The following is a 22638-nucleotide window of genomic DNA, read 5'->3' on the forward strand; positions in this document are numbered from 1 at the left end:
AAACGTTAACTGTTTTCTCCTCCGCAGATGCTGCCAGACCTGATGAGCTTTTCCAGCAACTTTGTTTTTGTTCCTGATTTACAGCATCCACAGTTCTTTTGGTTTCTAACAACTGGCGGTGATGGGGAAATCACAGGGCCATCACAACTAGAACTGCAACCTTTCTGAACCCAGTGAGATCAGCTCACAGTATAGGACAGCATATTGTTATGGGGAGAATAGCATTTGTCCCGAGCAAAGGATGCCACCAAATTCTGGCTGAACCCCACCAGGGCCATCTAGGGGTTTCCAAAATGAAGATGTTGGCAAGACGTTATACCTCATGGCTAGGCATGGATGCAGACAGAGCCACCTTGGTGGGACAGTGCTCAGAGTGCCAAGAAGGACAAAAATTACAACCACCAGCTCCCCCACATCCGTGGGAAGAACAGGGTAAACCTTGGATTTGGCTGCAAATCAACTATGGAGGACCTTTCATGGGTTCAATATTCTTTATCATTTTAGATGCCCATTCAAAGCAGTTGGACATGCATGAGGTGAAGGTGAAACACCATCAGCAACGTCAATGCCAGCCACAAGATTCCAAGTGAGAGAGACAATTTGATACAGGGAAAGAAGTTTGGTGTAAGAATCATGGAAATGGCCCTGCATGGATAAGGGACATGGTCAACGTGAGGTCAGGACCAGTGATGTATAAAGTTCGGGTAGGTGCCATGGTCCTGAACAAGTACATAGGCCAAATGAAAACGGTGAATTCATAAATGGTGTGGGAACAAAACGTGCCCTGTGCCTTGGATCAGTTGGAAAGGCTGCTGGAACCTGTGGATTCACTCTTTCCATCAAGCATTGACTATTCCACAGAATCAAAGATGAATATGATGGAAGGAACCATCTCAACGCCTTTGCCGCTAGAAGAGAATAAAATTTTATAGAGGCATTCCTGGGGCAAGAGGCAAGCTCCCATGCATTAAACACGAATCAGACACAAAGTGAAACTAACCTGGCCTGCTGCTAAAATGCCCCAGGAGGCTCCCCAAGAAAGAGAACTGGCCTATATCCTCGAACTCAGAAGCAGGCAGATGTCATGACTGTAACGAGGTCAGCCAGCTGGATCTCATACAATATGAGTTCTCTGATTGGGGCTGCTAATCTGGTCCAATTAGGGAGCACTGGCTGACAGATAAAAAGGGGTGTGTCAGAGATAATAACTGAAAGCTGACTCTGAACAGGCACTACTAGAGTCAAGGGCTATTTATCTGTAAATAAAGGGTGACTTGGTGTTCCGATACCAGCCTTTGTACAATTATTTCAGGCCCTCTTCAACTGAAACTGGTCACGCTAATCCTTTTAAAGGTCATATTGCCACACCAGGCAACGGCTCCAACAATTGCTCAGTGTCACTTCTCTGGTGATTGAGATTCCTTATGTTCTTCCCTTCCTTCCATTTCCTGTTTTATCACTGCTTCAGGGATGTTACTTGCACACTCTACTGTAAAGACTGATGTAAGATACCTATTGAATTCATCTACCTCCTTATTTTCCATTATTAATTCTCCAGTTTGACTTTCAATAGGACCAACACTCACCGAGAATCTGAGATAACAAAGTGTGGAGCTGGATGAACACAGCAGGCCAAGCAGCATCTATGCAGCACAAAAGCTGACGTTTCGGGCCTAGACCCTTCATCAGAAAAGGGAGATGGGGAATGGCTTCTGAAATAAATAGGGAGATAGGGGGAGGCGGATCGAAAATGGATAGAGGAGAAGATAGGTGGAGAGACAGATAAGTCAAAGGGGCAGGGATGGAGCCACTAAAGCTGAGTGTAGGTGGGGAAGTAGGGAGGGGATAGGTCAGTCCAGGGAGGACGGACAGGTCAAGGGGGCGGGATGAGGTTAGTAGGTAGGAAATGGAGATGCGGACAAGAGAGTTGCAGTGGGAGAGAGATCCCCTGAGGTTTGTCCGGAGGGAGGAGGGTAACTTCTTCAGGTTAGGCATCCCTGAAAAAGGCTTCGCAGTGAGGTTAAAATTGTACCAGAGATAAAGGGAAATGCAGATGCTGAAGAATCCGAGACAACAAAGTGTGGAGCCTGATGAATACAGCAGACCAAGCAGCATCTTGAAATGTTTTTCTTTCTTTATAGAGACTCTTACTATGTTTTTTGTATTTCTGTCTAGTTTTCTGTCATACACCAATTACCACCGCAGATGCTGGAGTCAGAGATAACAAAATGTGGAGGTGAAGGAACACAGCAGGCCAGGCAGCATCAGAGAAACAGGGAAGCTGAGGTTTTGGGTTGGGACCCTTCTTCAGAAAATGCTATCATTGACATTTGGTTCCATGAGGTATTCCCAAATGATCCAGAAGAGACTGAATTTGTGTACGTCAATAAACATGTTGGTTTTGTGCTTGATACAAAGGCATTGTTACTTTACTATCGGAGAAGTTATCATAACTAAAAAGCACGGGTTATAGAGGTAAGACTACATGGATGAACTGTCAGAAGCAGTGGAATGCTACAAGTCACATAAAGTTACCACAGTCTGACCAGATCATAGGGCTACTCATTTGAGACATGAAAGTCACCACATCTCAAGTAAGGGGAGAGGTTGAAAACTATAGTCCTTCGTGGTGCCGGCTGCCAATGTAAGGAAATTGAACCTACTGTTAACATTGCTCCATATCAGAGAACAGCTGTCAAGCCAACGGAGCTAACACTCATAAGTTGCAAGATAACAAATTGTGAAGCTGGATGAACACAGCAGGCCAAGCAGCATCTCAGGAGCACAAAAGCTGACGTTTTGGGCCTAGACCCTTCATCAGAGAGCCCGAAATATCAGCTTTTGTGCTCCTGAGATGCTGCTTGGCCTGCTGTGTTCATCCAGCTTCACACTTTGTTATCTTGGATTCTCCAGCATCTGCAGTTCCCATTATCTTTGATCACTCATAAGTTGCAGCTTGTTTTGGGCCAATTAGACATAAACAATGTATGGAATTGATGTAAAGAAGCTTATTGAGAAAGATCTTAACTGTGCAATGGTGTTTTCATTGAGACTGGTTCCTATGAAGCTGTTTGTTGGAGGATTTTTCAGTATTATTGGTGATTTTATCGAACCTTTCTGAGGGCAACTGGTAGGGTAGGTGGACAAACATTTTTTCCAGTTGGGATGCTAGTCCATCTTTCGTTGGACGACATTGCCTAAAAATTTGCGACAAAGGTTTCAGGAGTGAAGAGATAACATAGCGTGGAGCTAGATGAACACAGCAGGCCAAGCAGCATCTTAGGAGCACAAAAGCTGACGTTTCGGGCCGAGACCCTTCATCAGAAAAGGGGGAGGGGGAGAGGGTTCTGAAATAAATAGGGAGAGAGGGGGAAGCGGATCGAAGATGGATAGAGGAGAAGATAGGTGGAGAGGAGACAGACAAGTCAAAGAGGCAGGATTGGAGCCAGTAAAGATGAATGTAGGTGGGGAGGTAGGGAGTAGATAGGTCAGTCCAGGGAGGACGGACAGGCCAAGGGGTTGGGATGAAGCTAGTAGGTAGGAGATGGAGGTGTGGCTTGAGGTGGGAGGAGAGGATAGGTGAGAGGAAGAACAGGTTAGGGAGGCAGGGACGAGCTGGGCTGGTTTTGGGATGCAGTGGGGGAGGGGAGATTTTGAAGCTTGTGAAATCCACATTGATACCATTGGGCTGCAGGTTTCTGTTCCTACAACCTTCGGGTGGCGTTGTTGTGGCACTGCAGGAGGCACCTCTACTGGCTCCATCCCTGCCTCTTTAACTTGTCTGTCTCTTCTCCATCTTCTGTTCTCCTCTATCCATCTGCAATCTGCCTCCCCTTTCTCCCTATTTATTTCAGAACCTTGTCCCCTCCCTCTCTTCTGATGAAGGGTCTAGGCCCGAAACGTCAGCTTCTGTGCTCCTCAGAAGCTGCTTGGTCTGCTGTATTCATCCAGCTACACACTTTGTTATCTCGGATTCTCCAGCATCTGCAGTTCCCATTATCCCTGATACAACTTTCAGGAGTGAACTTATGCAACACTTCTGCACAGAATAGATGGTCGGAATTTGGAAAACTCCCCTGTTACTGGCAGATGATGCTAGTCCAATTTTTAATTTAAAATCTGAGACTGATAGCAATTTAAGGTAATCAAAGGTATAAAGCAGGATGGGACAAAGGGAGTTATGTCGCAGAGGGGCCATGATTTTACTGAATGGAAGGAGAGGCTCGGAGACAAAATCGATTAATTTTGTTCCCACTAACCTCAGTTCCTAAAGCATCTCTCACACCCTCAAGACATCCAAAGCACTTATCAGCCAGGAATTTCTTATAATAGTGTTGAAGTGCATTTTCCACTTCATCTATCAATTAAATTTCTCATCCGAAGGACTGCAGTTAGAGGGGGAAAATGACTTCACTCACAGGGCAGGAAGACTTTGCACCAGATGAAATCAGTCACATGGACCAAGGCTGAGCTGAACCAATGTCCGACTTGTGGATCTTCGTAAGGAGGTAGATTAGGCAATGTCTGGTTGGGAGACAGTGAGGTCAGAGGCTCTCCAGGGTACGTCAATGAAGGTGATGAGGCTGGATACGGACCAGGATGTAATAGTTTGATGTGGAGCAGAGGTCTGGTTTGAGAGATGATAGAAGAGTTGGCATTCAGCATTGAATTGAATTGAATTAGCTTCATTGTCACATGTACTCAAATGAGTACAGTGAAAAGTTTATAAAGAACAAAGAAACCTACAGCACAGGAACAGGCCCTTCGGCCCTCCAAGCCTGCGCCAATCAAGATCCTCTGTCTAACTGTCTAAGACATAAGTTGCCACTTTTAGCACCATTTTAGGTATAAGGGTGCTTAGGTACAATCCTTAGTCACAGAATAGAGAAACGAAGAAAAAGAAACATTACAACTATACACAGTATTGCCATAGGTCAGAAAAACAAGAAGCAAAGTTAGAAAGACAAACATTGTGGTCTCTCTGTTCAGGGCTCTCCGCAGTAGACCAGTGTAGTGGGGCCTCCACGTGATCGGATTGCTGGCTGCCGTCCCAGGGGCCAACCAGGCTGCTATCCCCGCTCCCACTGTGCAGAGTCGCTGGCAACCCTGCACCAGGCACGCTCATCACTAGCATCCTGCCCAGGCTGCTGGCTTCCTTGCTCCGGACCGCCGGCCCTACTTTGGAGGCTAGAAGTCAGAGATTGGAACCAAGTGTCTCAGGCCGAGAGTCTGAGAAGACAGAAGAGGACAAAAACCACAACAGGGAGGAAAAGAGGGAGAAAAAAAGAAAAAGAACTGCAGAGCAAATGAGCTCTCGCTGGAGCACCCTGCTCCACCACCATCTTACAGTAAAGTCCTTGGCAGCAGTTTTTATGGTCAACGTTTTACTTGAGAAAATTGAATGATTTTTAAACCCAGTCATGGAATGAGGCCCAGCCAGCATTTAATGCCCATCTCCCCATAGCCCCTGAGGTAGTGGTGGTAAGCCTCTTACTTGAACTGCTGCAGTCCAGGTGCTAGAGGTAGGCTTACAACATTTGAGTTCAATGATTTTAACAGCGATACATTTCCAGGTCAGGAGTGTGAGTGAGTTGGAGGGTGACTTGCAGACTGTTGTTGTGCTTGCCTTTTGAGGTGATACGATTGGAAGCTGCTGTATAAAATAGCTTTTTAAGTCACAGCATTGGAATGAGCGAGGAGTGAAGAATGGCTGGAGTGGGAATGGATTCAGGTGGACCTTCAATGTAAAAACCGAAAGGACTGCAGATGTTTTAAGTCAGGAACAAAAACAGAAGTGGCTGGAAAAGCTCAGCAGATCTGGCAGCACCTGTGAAGAAAAAGTCAGAGTTAACGTTTTGGGTCCAGTGACCCTTCCTCAGAACCTTCCATATTATGGTCAACTTGGGGAGCTTCCCCATCCGTTTCTATAATTCTGGAGAGGAACGGTAAATTAATACCTGGGACTGGATTAAAGACGGGTCTGAATGTCGATTTAATTGTAAGTTCTTTGCCTTGATCTTAAACACAACCGCCTGGTAACGTCCGGGGTAAAAAGTACCTGAACTTTCTGGAAAGCCCCGCCCCTTCCCCGGGCTGGGGGTTGTGGTGGTGGTGAAGAACAAGCGTCACGTGTCGCTGAGTGACGCCATCATCAATCCCGTCCGAAAGGTCGTCGCCGTGGAAACGGACCTAACGAGTCCATTGAAATCATGTACAAAACATCGCCGGTCATTATACATTCGATCGGTAAATCGATAACGGCGGGGGCTGGGGGAGGCGGACGGGTTTGTGTCCGTCTGGGTGGTGAGTTTTTGAGGGTGTGCGCGGATCGGAACAGGAGGCGGGGTTGGCGCCGCCGCCGCCATCATCCTCTATCCCGGCGTGCATCAGAGGTTGAAAGCCATGGTGGCGGTTGGAGGAGTTGTTGCTGCGAGAGGGGCTAAGAGAACAGGTAAAATGCAGGCAGGGAGGAAAGAGCTGAGTAACCCTGGGGAAAAGAGGCAGTTTGATGTCTCTTTATCGAACCTTACCACCGCAATTTACCGGTCTCGTCCTGCACAGGAACTCGGCCCAGGCTGTCAGTGTGGTCGGTCCCGGACAGTTGGGAACGGGGCTCTGACAACTCCTGGGCCTCGTCATATACTGTGAGGGAGTGTTGGGAGGTAAGGGAAGAGATAACTGATTTCTTCTTAGACCCCCAACTGTGGCTGGAGTCTTTACTTCCACATGGTGACTCCACTCCGTCCTCTTCTCCTGGAGGGAGGGTATTGACTTCTGAAAAAAATCTTGTTCCCTTTTAAAAGTCTGCGAGATTTTGTGCGGGCTCCTCACGTTGTACGTCCGTACCCAAGTGATCTGCTTTTGGAGTTACGATCCAAGGTTTAATACCGTCTCCAAGCACTTGGCTGGTGTAGTGTTTGTATTCGTATTTGTATATATTTTAACCAACCTGCTCAGGTATTATTGCACCCATCTGGAAGCAGGTGGGGGGGGCTTCAACCTAGTCCCCTGGCTCACAGGTAGAAATATTACCACTACGTCACCATAGCCCTCACTCGCATTTATATAGTGCCTCAACGTCGCAGAATGTTCCAGGAACGTTGCGAAATGCAAAGTTGGCATTGAGCCAAGGAAGAAGAATAGTCAGGCAGCTGAGTACAAACTTTGTTGGTAAGGTGGATTTCAAGGAACAACCTTGGGAGAGATGGATGGAGAGCATGAGGAGGAAATTCCAGATTAAGGGCTGTATGGCACAACTGCCAATTTAGGTCATAAAGGAGTGATGAGATGCACAAGGCATCATATGTAGGATGGCATGGCTAGCAGAGTTAGGGTGGGCTGAGCCATAGTGGAATTAGAAAATGTGGTTGATAAATTTAAAATTAAGCTGCCCAATACTCCTCCATGAAGCCTGACTGCTGTTAATGCGAAGCTGATTACTTCATGTCCTTTGTGCACGGGAACTTGTCATCTTTCTTCATGTCATACAGGACTCTATATCAATTTAACAAGCTGTTTGCTAACACACTATTGCAAATAAGAGGGTTCTGTTCAAGCGTGTAATCAATTAACAGCCTTTTTGAAAGACTGAGGTTAGCCACATAGCCAGTGTCAGTGATGCCCAGGTCATGAGAATGAACATGGCCCTTAAATTTGGGACCTTGATGATCTGTGCAACTACATGCATTGCATTTTACATGCCACTGTTTTTGTGATCAAATGCTTAATATTTAATGTAAATTTTTTTGCTTTTAATCGCTTGCAATTGTAAGGCCCCCTTGACGCTTAACTAAAGAATTCATATTGAATATATTTGTAGCATGTGCACTCAGAAAATTATTTCACCATATTTAACAATTTTTCAAGTTCACTCCTGATAGTCTTTTTAAGAGCATTTAATGCTGATTCATTCTTTTAAATTCCTTTTTAAGAAATATTATTTTCAGTTTATCCATGGCCAATCATTATATTATAGCCTATTTGATTCAGGACTTTACACTCTTGCTTGGAAGAAATTAGGAGCTCCAAACTGTGGAAATCGGGGAGTACAAGTATTCAAAACTAATCTTAGAAAAAATGTCATTTTTGGGTTAGAAGCTATAAGAAATACAACTTGATATGTTGGTATTCTTGGATGAAAATTGAACTCTAATCTTGTGCACATTAATCTGGAATGCATTATTTAAAATGACCTTGCATTCTTGTTGCGTGTTAATTCAGCGTATGAAGTTTAGAAGTGCTTTGTTTGTCGTGACTGACTTCTACTCTTCTCTAGTGAGGTGTGTTTATTTTTTGGGGGCAGAGGTGCAGTGTACAGTTCATTAGAAGCAGCAGGCCTGTTGCCTTACACCAGTGATCCCTGTGTAACCTTGCCCATACAGTTGGTCATGGCAGTACTCTTCCCTTTCCAACATGGTGAGTTAACTATTATCAGCCTTTTCATTGTAATTGTGTTACTGAGGCTATTGCAGTACACTGTTGAGGCTAGCACACCTCAGGCTATAATAGAAATCAAACATGAGACTTAGGCGCAGTTAATGACATGCACAACTCTTGGGGCATTGACTGCCATAATAAAAAAGTCTGATAAGAACATATGAATAAGAGACTTCAGAACACAGAGGAATGCAGCATGGGGTGAATTGTTTTTGGAGAGCTAACACAGACTTGATTGGGGCCCCTTGGCTGCCTTCTGTGATACTAGTCTGTGTGACTTGTACCACAAGTGTATTTTCTCTCCAACTTGTGAATGTAGTTTTGTCACATGCTGTTTGTAAAAACTAAACATGAGCAAAATGTTGGTTGCACTTCCAATATTATGGCATTGTTTGCACTTTTGACTGTGCAGTACTTTGGAAAGCCTTGAGATTATGACAGGTACATTCAAGTGAAATATTTTCCAAGCATGTTTGTTTTTTCTGTGTTGATAACTGCTTGTTTCCCTATTATCCAGAAAATTCTACAGTTCTGCCATAATCCTCTGTACAACATGGGTGACAATGACCCAGATAAAGGCAAACTTGTCTCTGAGAATAACAATGTTACGTACTATGAAACAGAAGATGATGAAGAGGAGGTGACAAGAGAGGATAAAATGGGATTTTCTGGTAGAAATGGCCTGGTATCTCCTTCCTCTGGGACCGTTTATGATCGGACAACTGTGCTGATAGAACAGGACCCAATTGGCTTAGAGGAGGATGAGGATGAAGACGAAGGCGAAAACAATAATAACTTGGTGTCATTTTTATCTGGAAGCGGAGAGGACAACTTTTATTTGATCTCAGATCCTGATGGAATGTCACAGGGTTATGTCCATCACACCATTTCTCCTGATCAGATTCAGTTCACTATCAATCCTGGATCCACGCCTATGCCCAGGAACATAGAAGGCGCCACACTCACCCTGCAGTCAGAGTGTCCAGAAACAAAGGTTAAAGAGGTAAAGAATCAAAGTAGCTTGGCAGGCTGGCAGATTCTTTTGCTACATTTTCAGTTAAAATGTGTATGTGTGAAGATACTTCTGCACTCTTGCTCGCTCAATTTCCTCCCTCGCCACGTCTGCGAACTTTGTGTCTGGATGTCAAAATTATCATCCTTTCAAATTGCTTTACAGTTTTTTTTGCCCCAATCAATGTTCCCTCTGATTTTTCTTTCCATCCATGTGGGTCTCCAAGGTCCATGTGCTGAAGTCAGTGTCACATCAGTGTGCTGACACAGACTGTCATGTGTGGAACCTTGGAGTAGCAAGAGGCACATAGCCACGCAAGCTAGAAGGAATGTTTGCCCCGCTCTCCCTTTTCATAATTTAAGCCTTACATCCATTTCCTTGTCCTCGTGTACCTTTCATTTCCTCTGACTGAGCTATTCCTCATGTTTCACTGGTTAAGTTCAACCATCGGAGGCCGATTTCAGTTGCCGTGTTCCTGTCCCCTGGAAATTTCTTCATCCTTCTCCCTATGGCTGAGCCTATAGGATCCCGTTGAACACTGCATATGTTTTTATCACTTTGTCTATTCTTCTGCCCTCCACGACGTAAAACAGTTTGAAACTTTGTTTCTCACATGTCAGGAATGCTGCAAAAATGTTAATTATATTGAAGTGGAACTTGTGCCAATCCTTGTTACACTGAGGCAAGGAATGCCAGCAAGTATTTAGCTTGTGCATTCCAGGATATTAGTAAAGTGTGGCTTATCTAACCAAGCCAGTGTGCTATCATGGTCCTATCTCAATATTGTAAGTTGCATATCATATTTTTTGAGATGGGTTTCCAGTTTTAAACACTTGTCAATATTTAGAAACTTTTAAAATATTTGCTAGAAAAAAGAAACTGGCGCTTCTGAAGAAGAGTCCCAACCTGAAACATCAACTTACCTGTTCCTCTGCTGCCTGGCCAGCTGTGTTCCTCCAGCTTCACACTGTGCCATAACTGGCATAAGAGGCTAGTTTTGTGAAATTTTGCGAAGGGTTATTTGATGTGTAATATGCACTTTAAACAAATGCTACTAGATTTTCCAAATTTCTGAATTTGGATGGATTGTGGTACAACTCAAATTAACATCTGAGACTTCATCCTGGAGTTCTTTATAGTCTTGCCTGTATTTAAAAATTGCATTTATTATGGCATTAAGTATTTCATTTCGGGTCATTTTCCTGCACTCCTAATTTCTATATTTCTATGTTCTTTGACTGATACTATGATATTGGAGTTAATATTCTGTTTGATGGGATAGACTATAAATCTATTTGTGCTAAGAAATAGGATCAAGCTGGTTGAATTTAAATACAGTACTTTAAGGGAAAAATTGGAATTGAAAACTGATCTTGGTGATGCTACAATGTCACCATCATCAATTTGCAATTTAAAAACGCATTCCTAATCTTCCTTTTGAAAAGGAAATTTTGCTGTCATTACTTTATCTGGCCTACATATGTCACCGGCCTCAAAGTAATGTGGTTAAAATCACTGCAAATCATTCAAATGTAAGGTTCAAAATGCATTTTCTCTTAAAGGCTGTTGAATTCTTCTCTGCGTTACTTTTTGATTCTCAATGACTTTTTTATTTGGGTTACGCAGTCATGTAATAACAGTACTTTATGTATTGTGTTGATACATAAATTCGTACAGAAGCAAGATTGAAACCATTCATCTGAATATTAAGTTGTCACTGCTCAGTAAACTTAAAGCCACAACATGCAATACAATAGTTTTCAAACAGTATGGAGCTAGAGGAACACAACAGGCCAGGCAGGATCAGAGAAGCAGGAAAGTTGACCTTTCGGAGAAGGGTCCTGACCCAAAATGTCAACTTTCCTTCTCTCTTGCTGCCTGGCCTGCTGTGTTCCTCCAGCTCCACATCGTGTTGTCTCTGACTCCGGCATCTGCAGGTCTTGGCTGTCTCTGAATAGTTCCTAAATACCACTTTCTTAAAATTAGTGTATGACTACAGGTACATGTTAACAGAAATTTTAAAATACTACAGTTATCCATGCAGCTGTTTCTGCAAATATGCTTTCAGTCTGGTGATGTCAGTGTTTCTGTTGCTCATGAGATTAAGGAATTGTCAGTTGTTAAACTTTAATTTCAATTGCTATATTTTCCATGTACCAAAGCACTTTAACTTCGTTGGCCTTAAGGAAGAGATTCCACAGTCACTTGTTGGAATTGGTTATGTTAGCAATTTGAAGTTTTCTTGACTCCCAGTTAGCTGAGTATTCATTATTGAGGGGGATCTCTTTCCCACTGCAAAACTCTTGTAATCTCTTGGGCCTTGAAACTGCTTGACCATGTCCTGAAGCAAACCAGATACTCCGCCCACAGCCAACAGCTGCAGAGGAGACAGCCACACTGAGCCCTGCCGAATCTTCGCCATCTCCCCCGGCCTCCCCCTGACTGAGGATGAATGGTCAGTCCTCAGTAAGGAGCTCACCTTTTGTCCCCCTCTACCCACACACCAACGAATACCAGCCACGTTTGGACATCGAGCAGTTTTTCCGCCGCCTTGGACTTCTCTACCTCTCCACCTATCTTCTCCTCTATCCATCTTCGATCCGCCTCCCCCTCTCTCTCCCTACTTATTTCAGAACCCTCTTCCTATCCCCCTTTTCTGATGAAGGGTCTAGGCCTGAAACGTCAGCTTTTGTGCTCCTAAGATGCTGCTTCTCCCTATCTACTCTGTACTGCCTGCTCAAGATTTTGAAAGCCTCAGTCAGATCTTCTCTCAGGTGACTTCATTCCAGGGATAACACCCATAACTTCAATTTATTATCATAGCTGAAGTTTCTTAAACTTCGAGCTATTCCAGTAGATCACCTTTTTGCACTCCAGTGCATTCATATCTTGTCTATAATATGGTGCCCACAACTATATGCAATACTTCAGCTCCGGTCTAGCAAGATCACCATCACTTGCATGGGTACTCCTTGCCACTATCTAAAAGCCAAAAGCAGCCTGGCTTATTGATGCCCCCCAACTGTCCTGCCACCTTCAGTGATCTGTGTTTACATAGCTGCACGCCCTTTAGAAAGTACATCACCCCTCTTCTTTGTATTGAATATCTGCCATCTGTTTGTCCAGTCTCCCAACTTATCAGTGTTCTTTAGTTTACAGTTCTTCCAAGTTTCATGCCTGCAAACTTTGAAATCGGCCCCTGCACACCAAAATCCGTACCATTAATATATGGTAGGGATGCCAAACTGATGTTTGGGAAACACTACTGAAAACCTTCCTCCAGCCTGAAAAGTGTCCGTTGACCATTAGACTGTTTTCTATCACTGTCAGTTCTGTATCTGTGTTGCTGCTGTACCTTTGATACGATGACCAACAACTTCCTTCAAGTTTATTTTGAAGCACTGTATCAGAATGCCTTCTGGAAGTCCATGTATACCGCATTACTGCCATCAACCTTTTTTACCTGTTCAGAAAACTCCAAATTAGTTAAAGTGCAGTTAAGTGAAATCCTGGCATTATTTCTGTAAAATGAAACAGCTCCAGCTAAACCACCCTCCCATGGAGGAAAAGAAGCCACTACAAATGCAGAAGCAGCATTTCTTGTATGAACATTCATCTAATTTTCTGTCCAACTTGTTGTCTGGTACTAGGTTCATTTCCAGAAATGTGAGGTTGCATTTTTTTAGTATGAGATTATAAATTAAAAGCACACAATTCTTCAGAGTTTTGAGATGTGATTGTCATGATAGTCAGTGAAACTATTATTGTTTGTGCTTCTTATTCTGGCAATGACATTGGTTTCATTTTGGGCTCTTTCTTTTAAGTTTGCTTGCTGCAAAAGTTACAGCAGATGTCTGGCCAGAAGCAATTGTCTTGCCCCTCACTGGATGAGCATTCAGGATTATAGTACCCTGCAGTCCAGAATCAGTTAGTGTATCTAAAGTCAACAGGTTCTTTGACAGCATTTTCCTCTAGGTTTGGTACATTCTCTTGATACTCATGCTAACTATAATTACGGAAAGATGAGTGTAATTATCGTTGTTCGTGTGTTTGTAAGGTAGGTAAGTGATTCCCCACAGTGCTTGTTTAATAGATGGAATTATCAGTACTGTAATGGAGTTTTATTGTTTAAAACGTTTTAAAATAATTCCTTGGGATGGTCTGTAAAGTGAGCGAATTAAGAGTGGTCAGTCAGTGGAGCTGAAAATATGCAGTGTAAAGTCATGTTAAATTTTTGTTGAGTCCATGATTGATTTATAGAGGTCTTGAAGTAATGATTGCAGACGTATTAATTGCCTGTCTACTGCAATAGGTTTCACTGTTTGCTCCAATCCCTTCCTGTACCATAACTGGGTCATGTTACTGCTGTTGCAAAAGCTGAAAGTGCAGTCAGGTTGAATCACATCAACTTTGCAAGCAGTGAACTCAACACAGCAAGGCATGTACTGAATTGGCTGTCTTTTGGTACGAAACTGAAATGGATGGCTAATTCTATTCTGACTAGTTTCAGGTATGGGGGTGGTGTTTATTGGTTGGCGGACTTCTGGTTAGCTGCTGGCTATGGTCAGGTGCTTCTAGTAAGCAGCACTGGAGTGGTGGCCTCCAGTTGTGAGCTGCTGATTATGGACCATTTGCATATGGTGAGTGGGATTTGTGGTCTGCAGTAATTATGTTTTGTTCTTTCTCTATATTTAAGGATCATAAGTGTAATCTAGTTGTATTGTAAATACAAAATGTGAAACAGCAATTAGTATTTTAGGAGCACAGACTCTTTCAAGAAGTTGTTCTCTTACGTAGTATTTGCTGTGCAGAAACTCCTGAGACTGTGTTCATGCTACATGAGTCTCCTCCCACAATGCTTCACCTAATCTTTGAGCATGCTTTCTATTTCATTCTTCCTTGCCCTTATCTATCTTGCCCTTTAAAATAAAATAATTTTTATTGCCTGACAAGGGCAGTCATGGGAACACCACCATCTTGGTTGCTCTCTGTCACACAGCATCCTGATTTGGAAGATCTTGTCATTCATTTGCTGTTTCTATAACTCCTCACTCAAGAACATTGTGGGAGAACTTGGACAGACTGCATGGTTGAAGAGACAGTTTCCCTGCAATCACCTTGGAAGTAATGATGGACTACAAACATTGGCCTTTGGTTAAATTGCATCCCATGAATGAATAGTTCTTAAAATATTGTTTTTGTGCTAATCATCTCAACTACATGTGATAACCAGTTTTACGTTTTAACCAACCTTTGTGGTTTTGAAACCACACAATCCTTATTGGATTTGTTTCTGACTCTTGTGATCCTTGGTTAATTCTCCAAGTGCTGTAAAGATTTTCTCCATCTGGTTTGTGTTTAAATATACACTTGGTTTGTGGATTAAATCCTTGGATAACAGATTACTTCTCGGAAAAGAAATCCAAGCTAAATTTACCTTCAGCCTCTATAACTGGTTTTTACCTCCATTTTTGCTGCCCACTTCTAGTCTGTGTGCTGTTGAAGGATCTGTTGCTGTCAGTCATCTTTTGGTACCTTGCTTAAGTGCTTTATCCCCTTTTGTGATCCCAGGTGATAAGCATCTTGCGTAGTAACTTCAAACCAGTGTATAGGGATCTCGTGGTGTAGTGGAAGTATTCCTACCCCTGGGCCAGATAAATGAGTTCAGGTTGTGCCTGCTGTAGAAGTATGTCATAACAAAGCTATACATGTTGACTTGAAAAATCTTAAGCCAGAGTATTTAGCCTGGTGGAATCAATATTCAACAATACCAATAGATTTTGAGGATCAGGCAGAATATTTATAAAGTGTTCAGTTCTAAACTTGTATGAAATATTAATTGGAAAATGACAGCCCCGTGGCTCAGTGGTTAGCACTGCTGCGTCACAGCACCAGGAACCCAGGTTCAATTCCAGCCCAGGTGACTTCTGTGTGGAGTTTATACATTCTCCTAGTGTCTGCGTGGGTTTCTTCCAGGTGCTCTAATGTCCAAAGATGTGCATGTTAGGTAGGTTGGCCATGTTAAATGGCCCATTGTGCCCAGGGATGTGTAGGTTAAGTGGATTAGCCATGGGAAACGCAGGGTTACAAGAATAGTGGGATGCTGTTCAGAGTGTCATGTGGACTTGTTGGGGCCAATGTTACCATGCTGCAGGTATTTGTGGATTGTTAGAATTGGATGTAGGTGTGTTTTGAATTTTTTTTGGGGAAGGATTATCTTGCAAAGCAAAAACACTGGCTACAGCAACAGCAATGCTGCGTTTTGTAAAGAGCGGATGTTGCGTTGGAAACACCAAAGATGATTCTTCCCAGGCACTGAATGCTGTGGGTAACGTCAAAAATTTGAGAATGGTGCGAGGTGGCAGTTAGGACAATGACAGCAGCAAGTCAGATTTGCCAGCTGTGTTGAACGGTGAAACATGATTGATAACGTTAATATATGCTTAGACATGCAAATAGACCTCTTGCTCACTAACAATGAAGCAAGCTGTCATCATGTAGTTTCCCACCTGTTGGCACCTAGTTTATTTCCAGCAAATCCTGACATGAAAGCCAGTGGTACACTGACGACTCCAGCTTGTTCCTCTGGCCCTCCAAGGAACCCACGCCATGGCAGTGACTGCATGCATCCCAACCCCATCCTCCAGATCACTGTCAGCAAACCGGTGCAGTTTTTTCCTGTGTTTGATAGGAACCATACAGAACAGCAACTGACTGCCAGCATTTGACAGGTACCCAGCAGGACTTCAAAGATAGTGCCAGGAATCCTGGGGTTGTGGCAGTGGGAGAATATAAAATCCATGCTGCTATACCCAGAAAAGTTAATCCAGCTAACTATAACTGATCCAAGAACCTCCACTCCTCCTCATCCCTGCCCCACTCAAAGCCTCCCTTTCCCAAACTTGTGTAGGACCTCTCCTTTATTCGATACAGAATCCACACCCAACCAATGACTTTTCTGTTCATGTTGTATGTTTGCAAGATTCTCTTCTACTCACCTCCATTTGGAGAACGCACTTGCCACTCAAACTGGAGCAGTTCATCAACTTGGTTAACAACTTGCACCCCGCCCCCAAATTCACTTGGTCTTTCTCGGATGCCTTCTTCCCCTTTCATGACCCCTCTGTTTGTTTCCATTTCTGGTGATTTACAGATCGACATTATAAACCCATGGGTTCCCATAGCTACCTAGACTGCCTCCTCCCACCCTGTATTCTGCAAAAACTCCAACCTGTTTTACCAGTTTCTCCATCTAATCGGAGCAGATGCAATCGTGAAGACTTTCCACTCCCAAGCATCCCTGTTGTCTGCCTTTTTCAAACAATGCTGTTTTCCCCACTCTGTCATCCAGACAGCTCTCCACCATGCCGCCTCCATTCCTTGCTCCACAGCTTTTAACCACCACCCCCAAAACATAATGTAGATAGGATCCCCCTGTCCTTACTTTCCACCCCACCAGCCTCCGCTTCTAATGCCTCACCCTCTCTTCTATCAACTCCAATTAGATCCCACCACCTGGAACACCTTCCACTACCCCTGTGCCTCTGCCTTCCACAAGGACCATTCTGTTGCCACTTCATAGTTCGCACCACACTCCCCACCAAGCTGCCTGGTACCTTCCCCTGTAACCATAAAAGATGTGACACTTGCCTACGTACACTCTCCATCCAGGGCCCTAAACTGGTGGCTGAACCAACTGTGAAGATTGGTTTGACCAAACCAAAGGACTTTTAATATGAACTCTCCTTGCTTTGAATGCGTACTGCCAGTTTGCACAACATAAAGTTTTAAGGTACCAGAATGGTTTGTGAAGCCATGATTAACTTAATGAACATGATATTCCTGCTATCTAAATGGCAGGATCTAATTTGTGTTGAATATAGGGAGAAAGATGTTATTAACTTGAACTGGATCTAGTCACAATTTGATTTCTGAATTAGTTGCAGTTCATTAGAGACACCGGTGTTTGACTTTTGACTTTCCCCAGCCTGTTAATGGCAGGCAGAAAAGAGGGTGGAGCTGTGTAGAACAGTTTCCTACTCATATCTGCACTAGTTTCCTTGAGGAGCCCAAGAAAGCAGATTAGCTGTGAACTTCACGTTGACATGTAACCAATTTATATCATAAAGATATTAATAGGTATGCTTTTTTTTTCCCCTGGTTGTTTGACCTTGGCAATATTTTCCAGGCATTAAATTACTTCTGTGCCACATGAAGAAGTTCCCAACCCATTGGCTGTGACTTGACTGTGGAGATGTGGGCGCCTATGGTGCTGTGACCAGTGATGAGGACATGAACAGTAAAGGCTGTATCTGTAACTCAAATCGTGTATCCAGAGAGATTTCCCTTCCACTCTGGGGCATCTATTGTCCTGTTCCCTTAACTACTGAGTTGTCTGAAAGCCTTTGCTGCCTTCATGTTGAAGTTTTTTTTTAATTTAGCCTTTGGCCTTTTTCTTTGTTTTGCTCCTTGTGGTTCCTGACCTCCTTTAGCCTCACTTGTTACTTGATAGGGTTGTTGAGGATTCAGAGCTGATGTGTCTCTGGGCTGGCAGAATTGAGAGCAGCTTATCATCTTTAATTGACAATCAGCTTGGAGGCACCCAGTTATCTGGGGTGCAAAAAGGAAGATTAGTTCTTCATATTTGGAAGAAAGTGGGCTTATCAGTGATAGGCAATATGGTTTTGTGCAGGGAAGGTCATGCCTTACCAAGTTAGTAGAATTCTTTAAGAACGTGACAAGGTTAATTGATTGAGGGAAAGGCTGTAGATGTCAAATACATGGATTTCAGTAAGGCGTTTGATAAGGCTCCCCATGGCAGGCTGATGGAGAAAGTGAAGTCTCATTGGGTCCAGGGTGTGCTAGCTAGATGGATTAAACAACTGGCTAGGCAACAGGAGACAGAGGGTAGTAGTAGAAGGGAGTTTCTCAAATTGGAGACCTGTCACCAGTGGTGTTCCACAGGGATCTGTGCTGGGGCCACTGTTGTTTGTGATATATGTAAATGATCTGGAGGAAGGTGTAGGTGGTCTGATCAGCAAGTTCGCAGATGACACCAAGATTGATGGAGTAGCTGATGAAGGGGACTGTCTGAAATTACAACAGGATATGGATAGACTGGAGAGTTGGGCAGATAAATGGCAGATGGAGTTCAATCCGGGCAAATGCAAGGTGATGCATTTTGAAAGATCAAATTCAAGGGCGAACTACACAGTAAATAGAAAAGTCCTCGGGGAAAATTGATGAACAGAGATCTTGGTGTTCAGGTCCATTGTTCCCTGAAGGTGACAACACAGGTCAATAGGGTGGTCAAGAAGGCATATGGCATGCTTTCCTTCATTGGATGGGGTATTGAGTACAAGAGTTGGCAGGTCGTGTTGCAGTTGCATTAGACTTTGGTTCGGCCACATTTAGAGTAAGGCGTACAGTTCTGGTCGCCACATTACCAAAAGGATGTGGATGCTTTGGAGAGGGTGCAGAGGAGATTCACCAGGATGTTGCCTGTTATGGAAGGTGCTAGCTATGAAGAGAGGTTGAGTAGATTAGGATTATTTTCTTTAGAAGGACGGAGATTGAGGGGGTACCTGATTGAGGTCTACAAAATCGTGAGGGGTATAGACAGGGTGGATAGCAAGAAGTTTTTTCCCCGAACTACTAGGGGTCATGAGTTCAAAGTGAGAGGAGGAACGTTTAAGGGAGATATGCGTGGAAAGTTCTTTACACAAAGGGTGGTGGGCGCCTGGAACGCGTTGCCAGCGGAGGTGGTAGACGCAGACACGTTAGTGTCTTTTAAGATATATTTGGACAGATACATGGATGGGCAGGGAGCAAATGGACACAGAACGTTAGAAAATAGATGACGGGTTAGACAGAAGATCTTGATTGGCGCAGGCTTGGAGGGCCAAAGGGCCTGTTCCTGCGCTGTAATTTTCTTTGTTCTTTATATGTCAGTAAGTGTATGCCCAGGACCCCTAATTGATTCTGACATCTGGCTCCTGTAATTGCTCGCTTTCGATTTCAGGCGACAGTGGAATATTTGTGTAATTTGAAACTGTACCTTGCCATGATTTCTGTGTGGAATCTGATCTAATTTTACTGTCATTGAACTATTCACTAAATTATCGCATGTTTCTCTGTTTTTATTCTTTTGAGGTGTAAGCATCCTAAATGAGGCCAGTAATTTTTTTTGTTGCCCACCCCAAGTTACTCGAGCTGAGGAGCTTGCTTCACTGTTGCACTGTGTAGTTAAGCCAGTCCCATTGTTGACGTCTGTCTTTGCACATCTGCCAGATAAGGTAACAATAGCTGATTTCCTTCCCTAAAGGACATTAATGAACCAGATGGGTTTTTGAGACTAGCTTTTATAGTTCCATAGTTAGTTACAAAGACCAGCTGTATGTTCCACATTATTGATTGAATATAAATTCCTTGAGCTGTTTTAGTGAGATCTGAATGAGACATTAATGGTAGTGGTTTAATCTAACAGTCACCATACCTTAGGTCATGAAAGTGGAACCTTGTGGCTTCAGCTGACATGGTACCTCTGATATTATCACTATACTGCCTTCCCACTTTACATTTGCCTGTTTGTGGTATCGTGTTTTATCAAGGCTTGATTAGATTCTCTGAATAAGGATAGAGTGTGACAATGTTACATTTATTTCGCACTTTTTAATGTAGAATGCCCCAAAAGACCTCTGGCATCATTAAAATGTAACTGGATGCTAAGACAAGGAGGATATTTGGCAATATGATCAAAAGTTCAAGTGAGCCATAGAGTTTAAGCAAGATCTTAAAGGAGGGAAAGCAGGTGCATGGATTTAGGAAAGGAATTTCAGAGAATGGAAACTTAAGGGCTCCTGTGGCATCTAGGTTCAAGTCCCACCTGTTCCACAGGTATGTGGTAATATATTTGAAATGATTGATTTCAGAAAATATCAGTACAGAACCTGGGCGTGCAAAGGAATAGTGATTAAATGCTCTGAAGGGTTGGGGAGGGATGCAGCTGATGAACTGTATTCTTGGGTGAAGTGAGTAGGGACAGGGTAGTTAAGCATGGTTGAATGATCTGCAGCTGTATAGTTAATAAAGATTTGAATTGGAAGGAGAGATATTAGGGCATGAACAGATTCAAATATGGATGAGAATTTGATAGGAAGTAATTCGTGACCATACTGGCTCCTGGATAATTGGTAATAGTGGAATGAATCAGCGAACGGCTCCTAACACAGGATTGGGGCAACTTTTGGGGAAAGCTTGATATTTGTGGATATTTTCTGGAATAATTTATAGTTTAAATTTGCTACATTTACTGATCACTTGAAGATTCTTTTGTGGTCGTCAAGTTACAGGAATTTGTGTGTTGGAGCCAATCTGTTAAAACCCAATATTGAATCTTTGCATACTTACTCAGTATTCAGCTACACGATAAGTTGGAAATCAAGTTGTTGCATTTGGACATTTTCAGTCTAAAGCTGATAGGTTGTTGCATTGTTAAAACACCAGAAGAAAAGAATAAAATCCAGCTGGAAAGTGATATTTTAACACTTCGTTTTCTTCCCTCCCTTGCCCGTCTCCTCTCTGTTTGCCATTCTCCCTTTTCCCACTCCTGCAACCTCTCCTCCTTGTGTGCTTGCCCACCCACAAAAATAAAAACAGGTGAAACGATACCAGTGCACGTTTGAAGGCTGTCCGCGCACATACAGCACGGCAGGAAACCTGCGGACACATCAGAAGACTCATCGTGGTGAATACACGTTTGTTTGTAATCAGCAGGGCTGTGGCAAGGCCTTTCTCACATCTTACAGCCTGAAAATCCATGTCAGAGTCCACACCAAGGAAAAGCCGTTTGAGTGTGATGTGCAGGGTTGTGAAAAAGCATTTAACACACTCTATCGGTAAGTTGTTACCTCTTATTCTCCTAAATTGCAGATGGTTTAGGGCCAGGTTGCACAGTTTCTTAGCGGACAGTGCTCCCAAAGTGAATTTTGGCTGGACCACTTTCCATGTAGGCATATCTTCCTTTTAAGTAGAGATCAAAACTGTGTGCACTATTGTTGGGCAGTTAAAAATATAAGAACCATGGATGCTGTAAATCACAAACAAAAACAGAAGTCGCTGGAAAAGCTCAGCAGGTCTGGCAGCATCTGTGAAGAAGATATCCGAGTTCATGTTTCTGGTCCAGTGACACTTTGCCAGAACTGATGGTAGCTGGGAAAACTTTGGTTAATGTGCATAAAATAGGGAGGGGGATGGGGTAGGGAGTAAATGATGATAGGATCAAGTCCAAAGAAGTCGAACAGCAGTTGGATAGACAAAGGAGCTAATAAGGATCTGGCTAGGAGGGTGAATAGCTGTTAAAGGGGACTGTTAGTGACTAACCATAGGTAATGTGTAATGGCAACCTACATGATATCGAGGCCTGGTGTGTTGGGTAGTGGAGTGGGGGCTAGGAGATGGGAGAGTTTAGACCCTAAAATTATTGAACTCAGTATTGAGTCTAAAGGATTGCAGCCACCCCCCCCCCCCACCTCGTGCGCCGCTGTGCCCCCCCTCCATGCTAATATATTACCCCAAATGTCTGGATCTTGAATTTGAATTTAGTCCTTTTGCGTGGTACCTTGTGCAGTTCTTTTTCTGATGTTTCCCTACACTTATCATACTAGTTTCACAATTTAAACCATATGAAGCCCGCCTCAGATCTCTAACTTCTCTGTTTATTTTTCTGTTATCCTTTCTTGAATAGTTTTTATTGGATTGGATATGTTTTACAATTTCAAAAGTTAGAATCAAATGGTACATCCATTATCTTAGAATTTGAGGATGGAGACAGTTCTGCAGGTTGGGCTTTTCGTTTCTGCAGTTCCTCTGATTCTTTTTGCCGACTGATATAATTATTTTAATTCATCGCTCTCGTGTATGCTTGCACATCATTATTTCCTTGACTTGTCTTTGAATAAGAAGTGGCTGTCATATAAATTGATGAGCATGAGAATGCTCCTTGGCTTCTGTAGTGGAGAGGGAGGAGAATGGATGCTCTTGAAGCACTTTTTCCTGAACATTAAACCAGAGTTTTCTCAAGTGATCTGTGCTGCATGTTTTGCACCTCCTGTGAATTGGTTCAGGTTCTCTCAGCCCAAGCATGTAGCTTGATAGACTAGGCACAACAATAGTCAGTCTTGCTGTGGAGT

At 43.3% G+C, this 22638-nt stretch overlaps 1 protein-coding gene across 2 annotated transcripts in view; it reads left to right on the top strand.

Annotated features, from left to right (window-relative positions):
• Positions 1–6139: 6139 nt before the first annotated feature.
• mtf1 (metal-regulatory transcription factor 1) overlaps positions 6140–22638 on the top strand; it is an 83556-nt gene continuing 67057 nt past the window's right edge. The window contains exons 1-3 of one of the 2 annotated variants that reach the window (XM_059654260.1): positions 6140–6246; positions 8954–9439; positions 21107–21345. In XM_059654260.1, the coding sequence (XP_059510243.1) occupies positions 8990–9439; positions 21107–21345 (689 nt within the window). In that variant the 5' untranslated portion in view covers positions 6140–6246; positions 8954–8989. Of the gene's footprint in view, positions 6247–6360; positions 6452–8953; positions 9440–21106; positions 21346–22638 lie in introns of those variants that run through there. The other variant, XM_059654259.1, reaches the window with a different exon arrangement.

Source organism: Stegostoma tigrinum, chromosome 24, assembly GCF_030684315.1.
Source record: "Stegostoma tigrinum isolate sSteTig4 chromosome 24, sSteTig4.hap1, whole genome shotgun sequence".
Taxonomy (NCBI): Eukaryota; Metazoa; Chordata; class Chondrichthyes; order Orectolobiformes; family Stegostomatidae; genus Stegostoma; species Stegostoma tigrinum.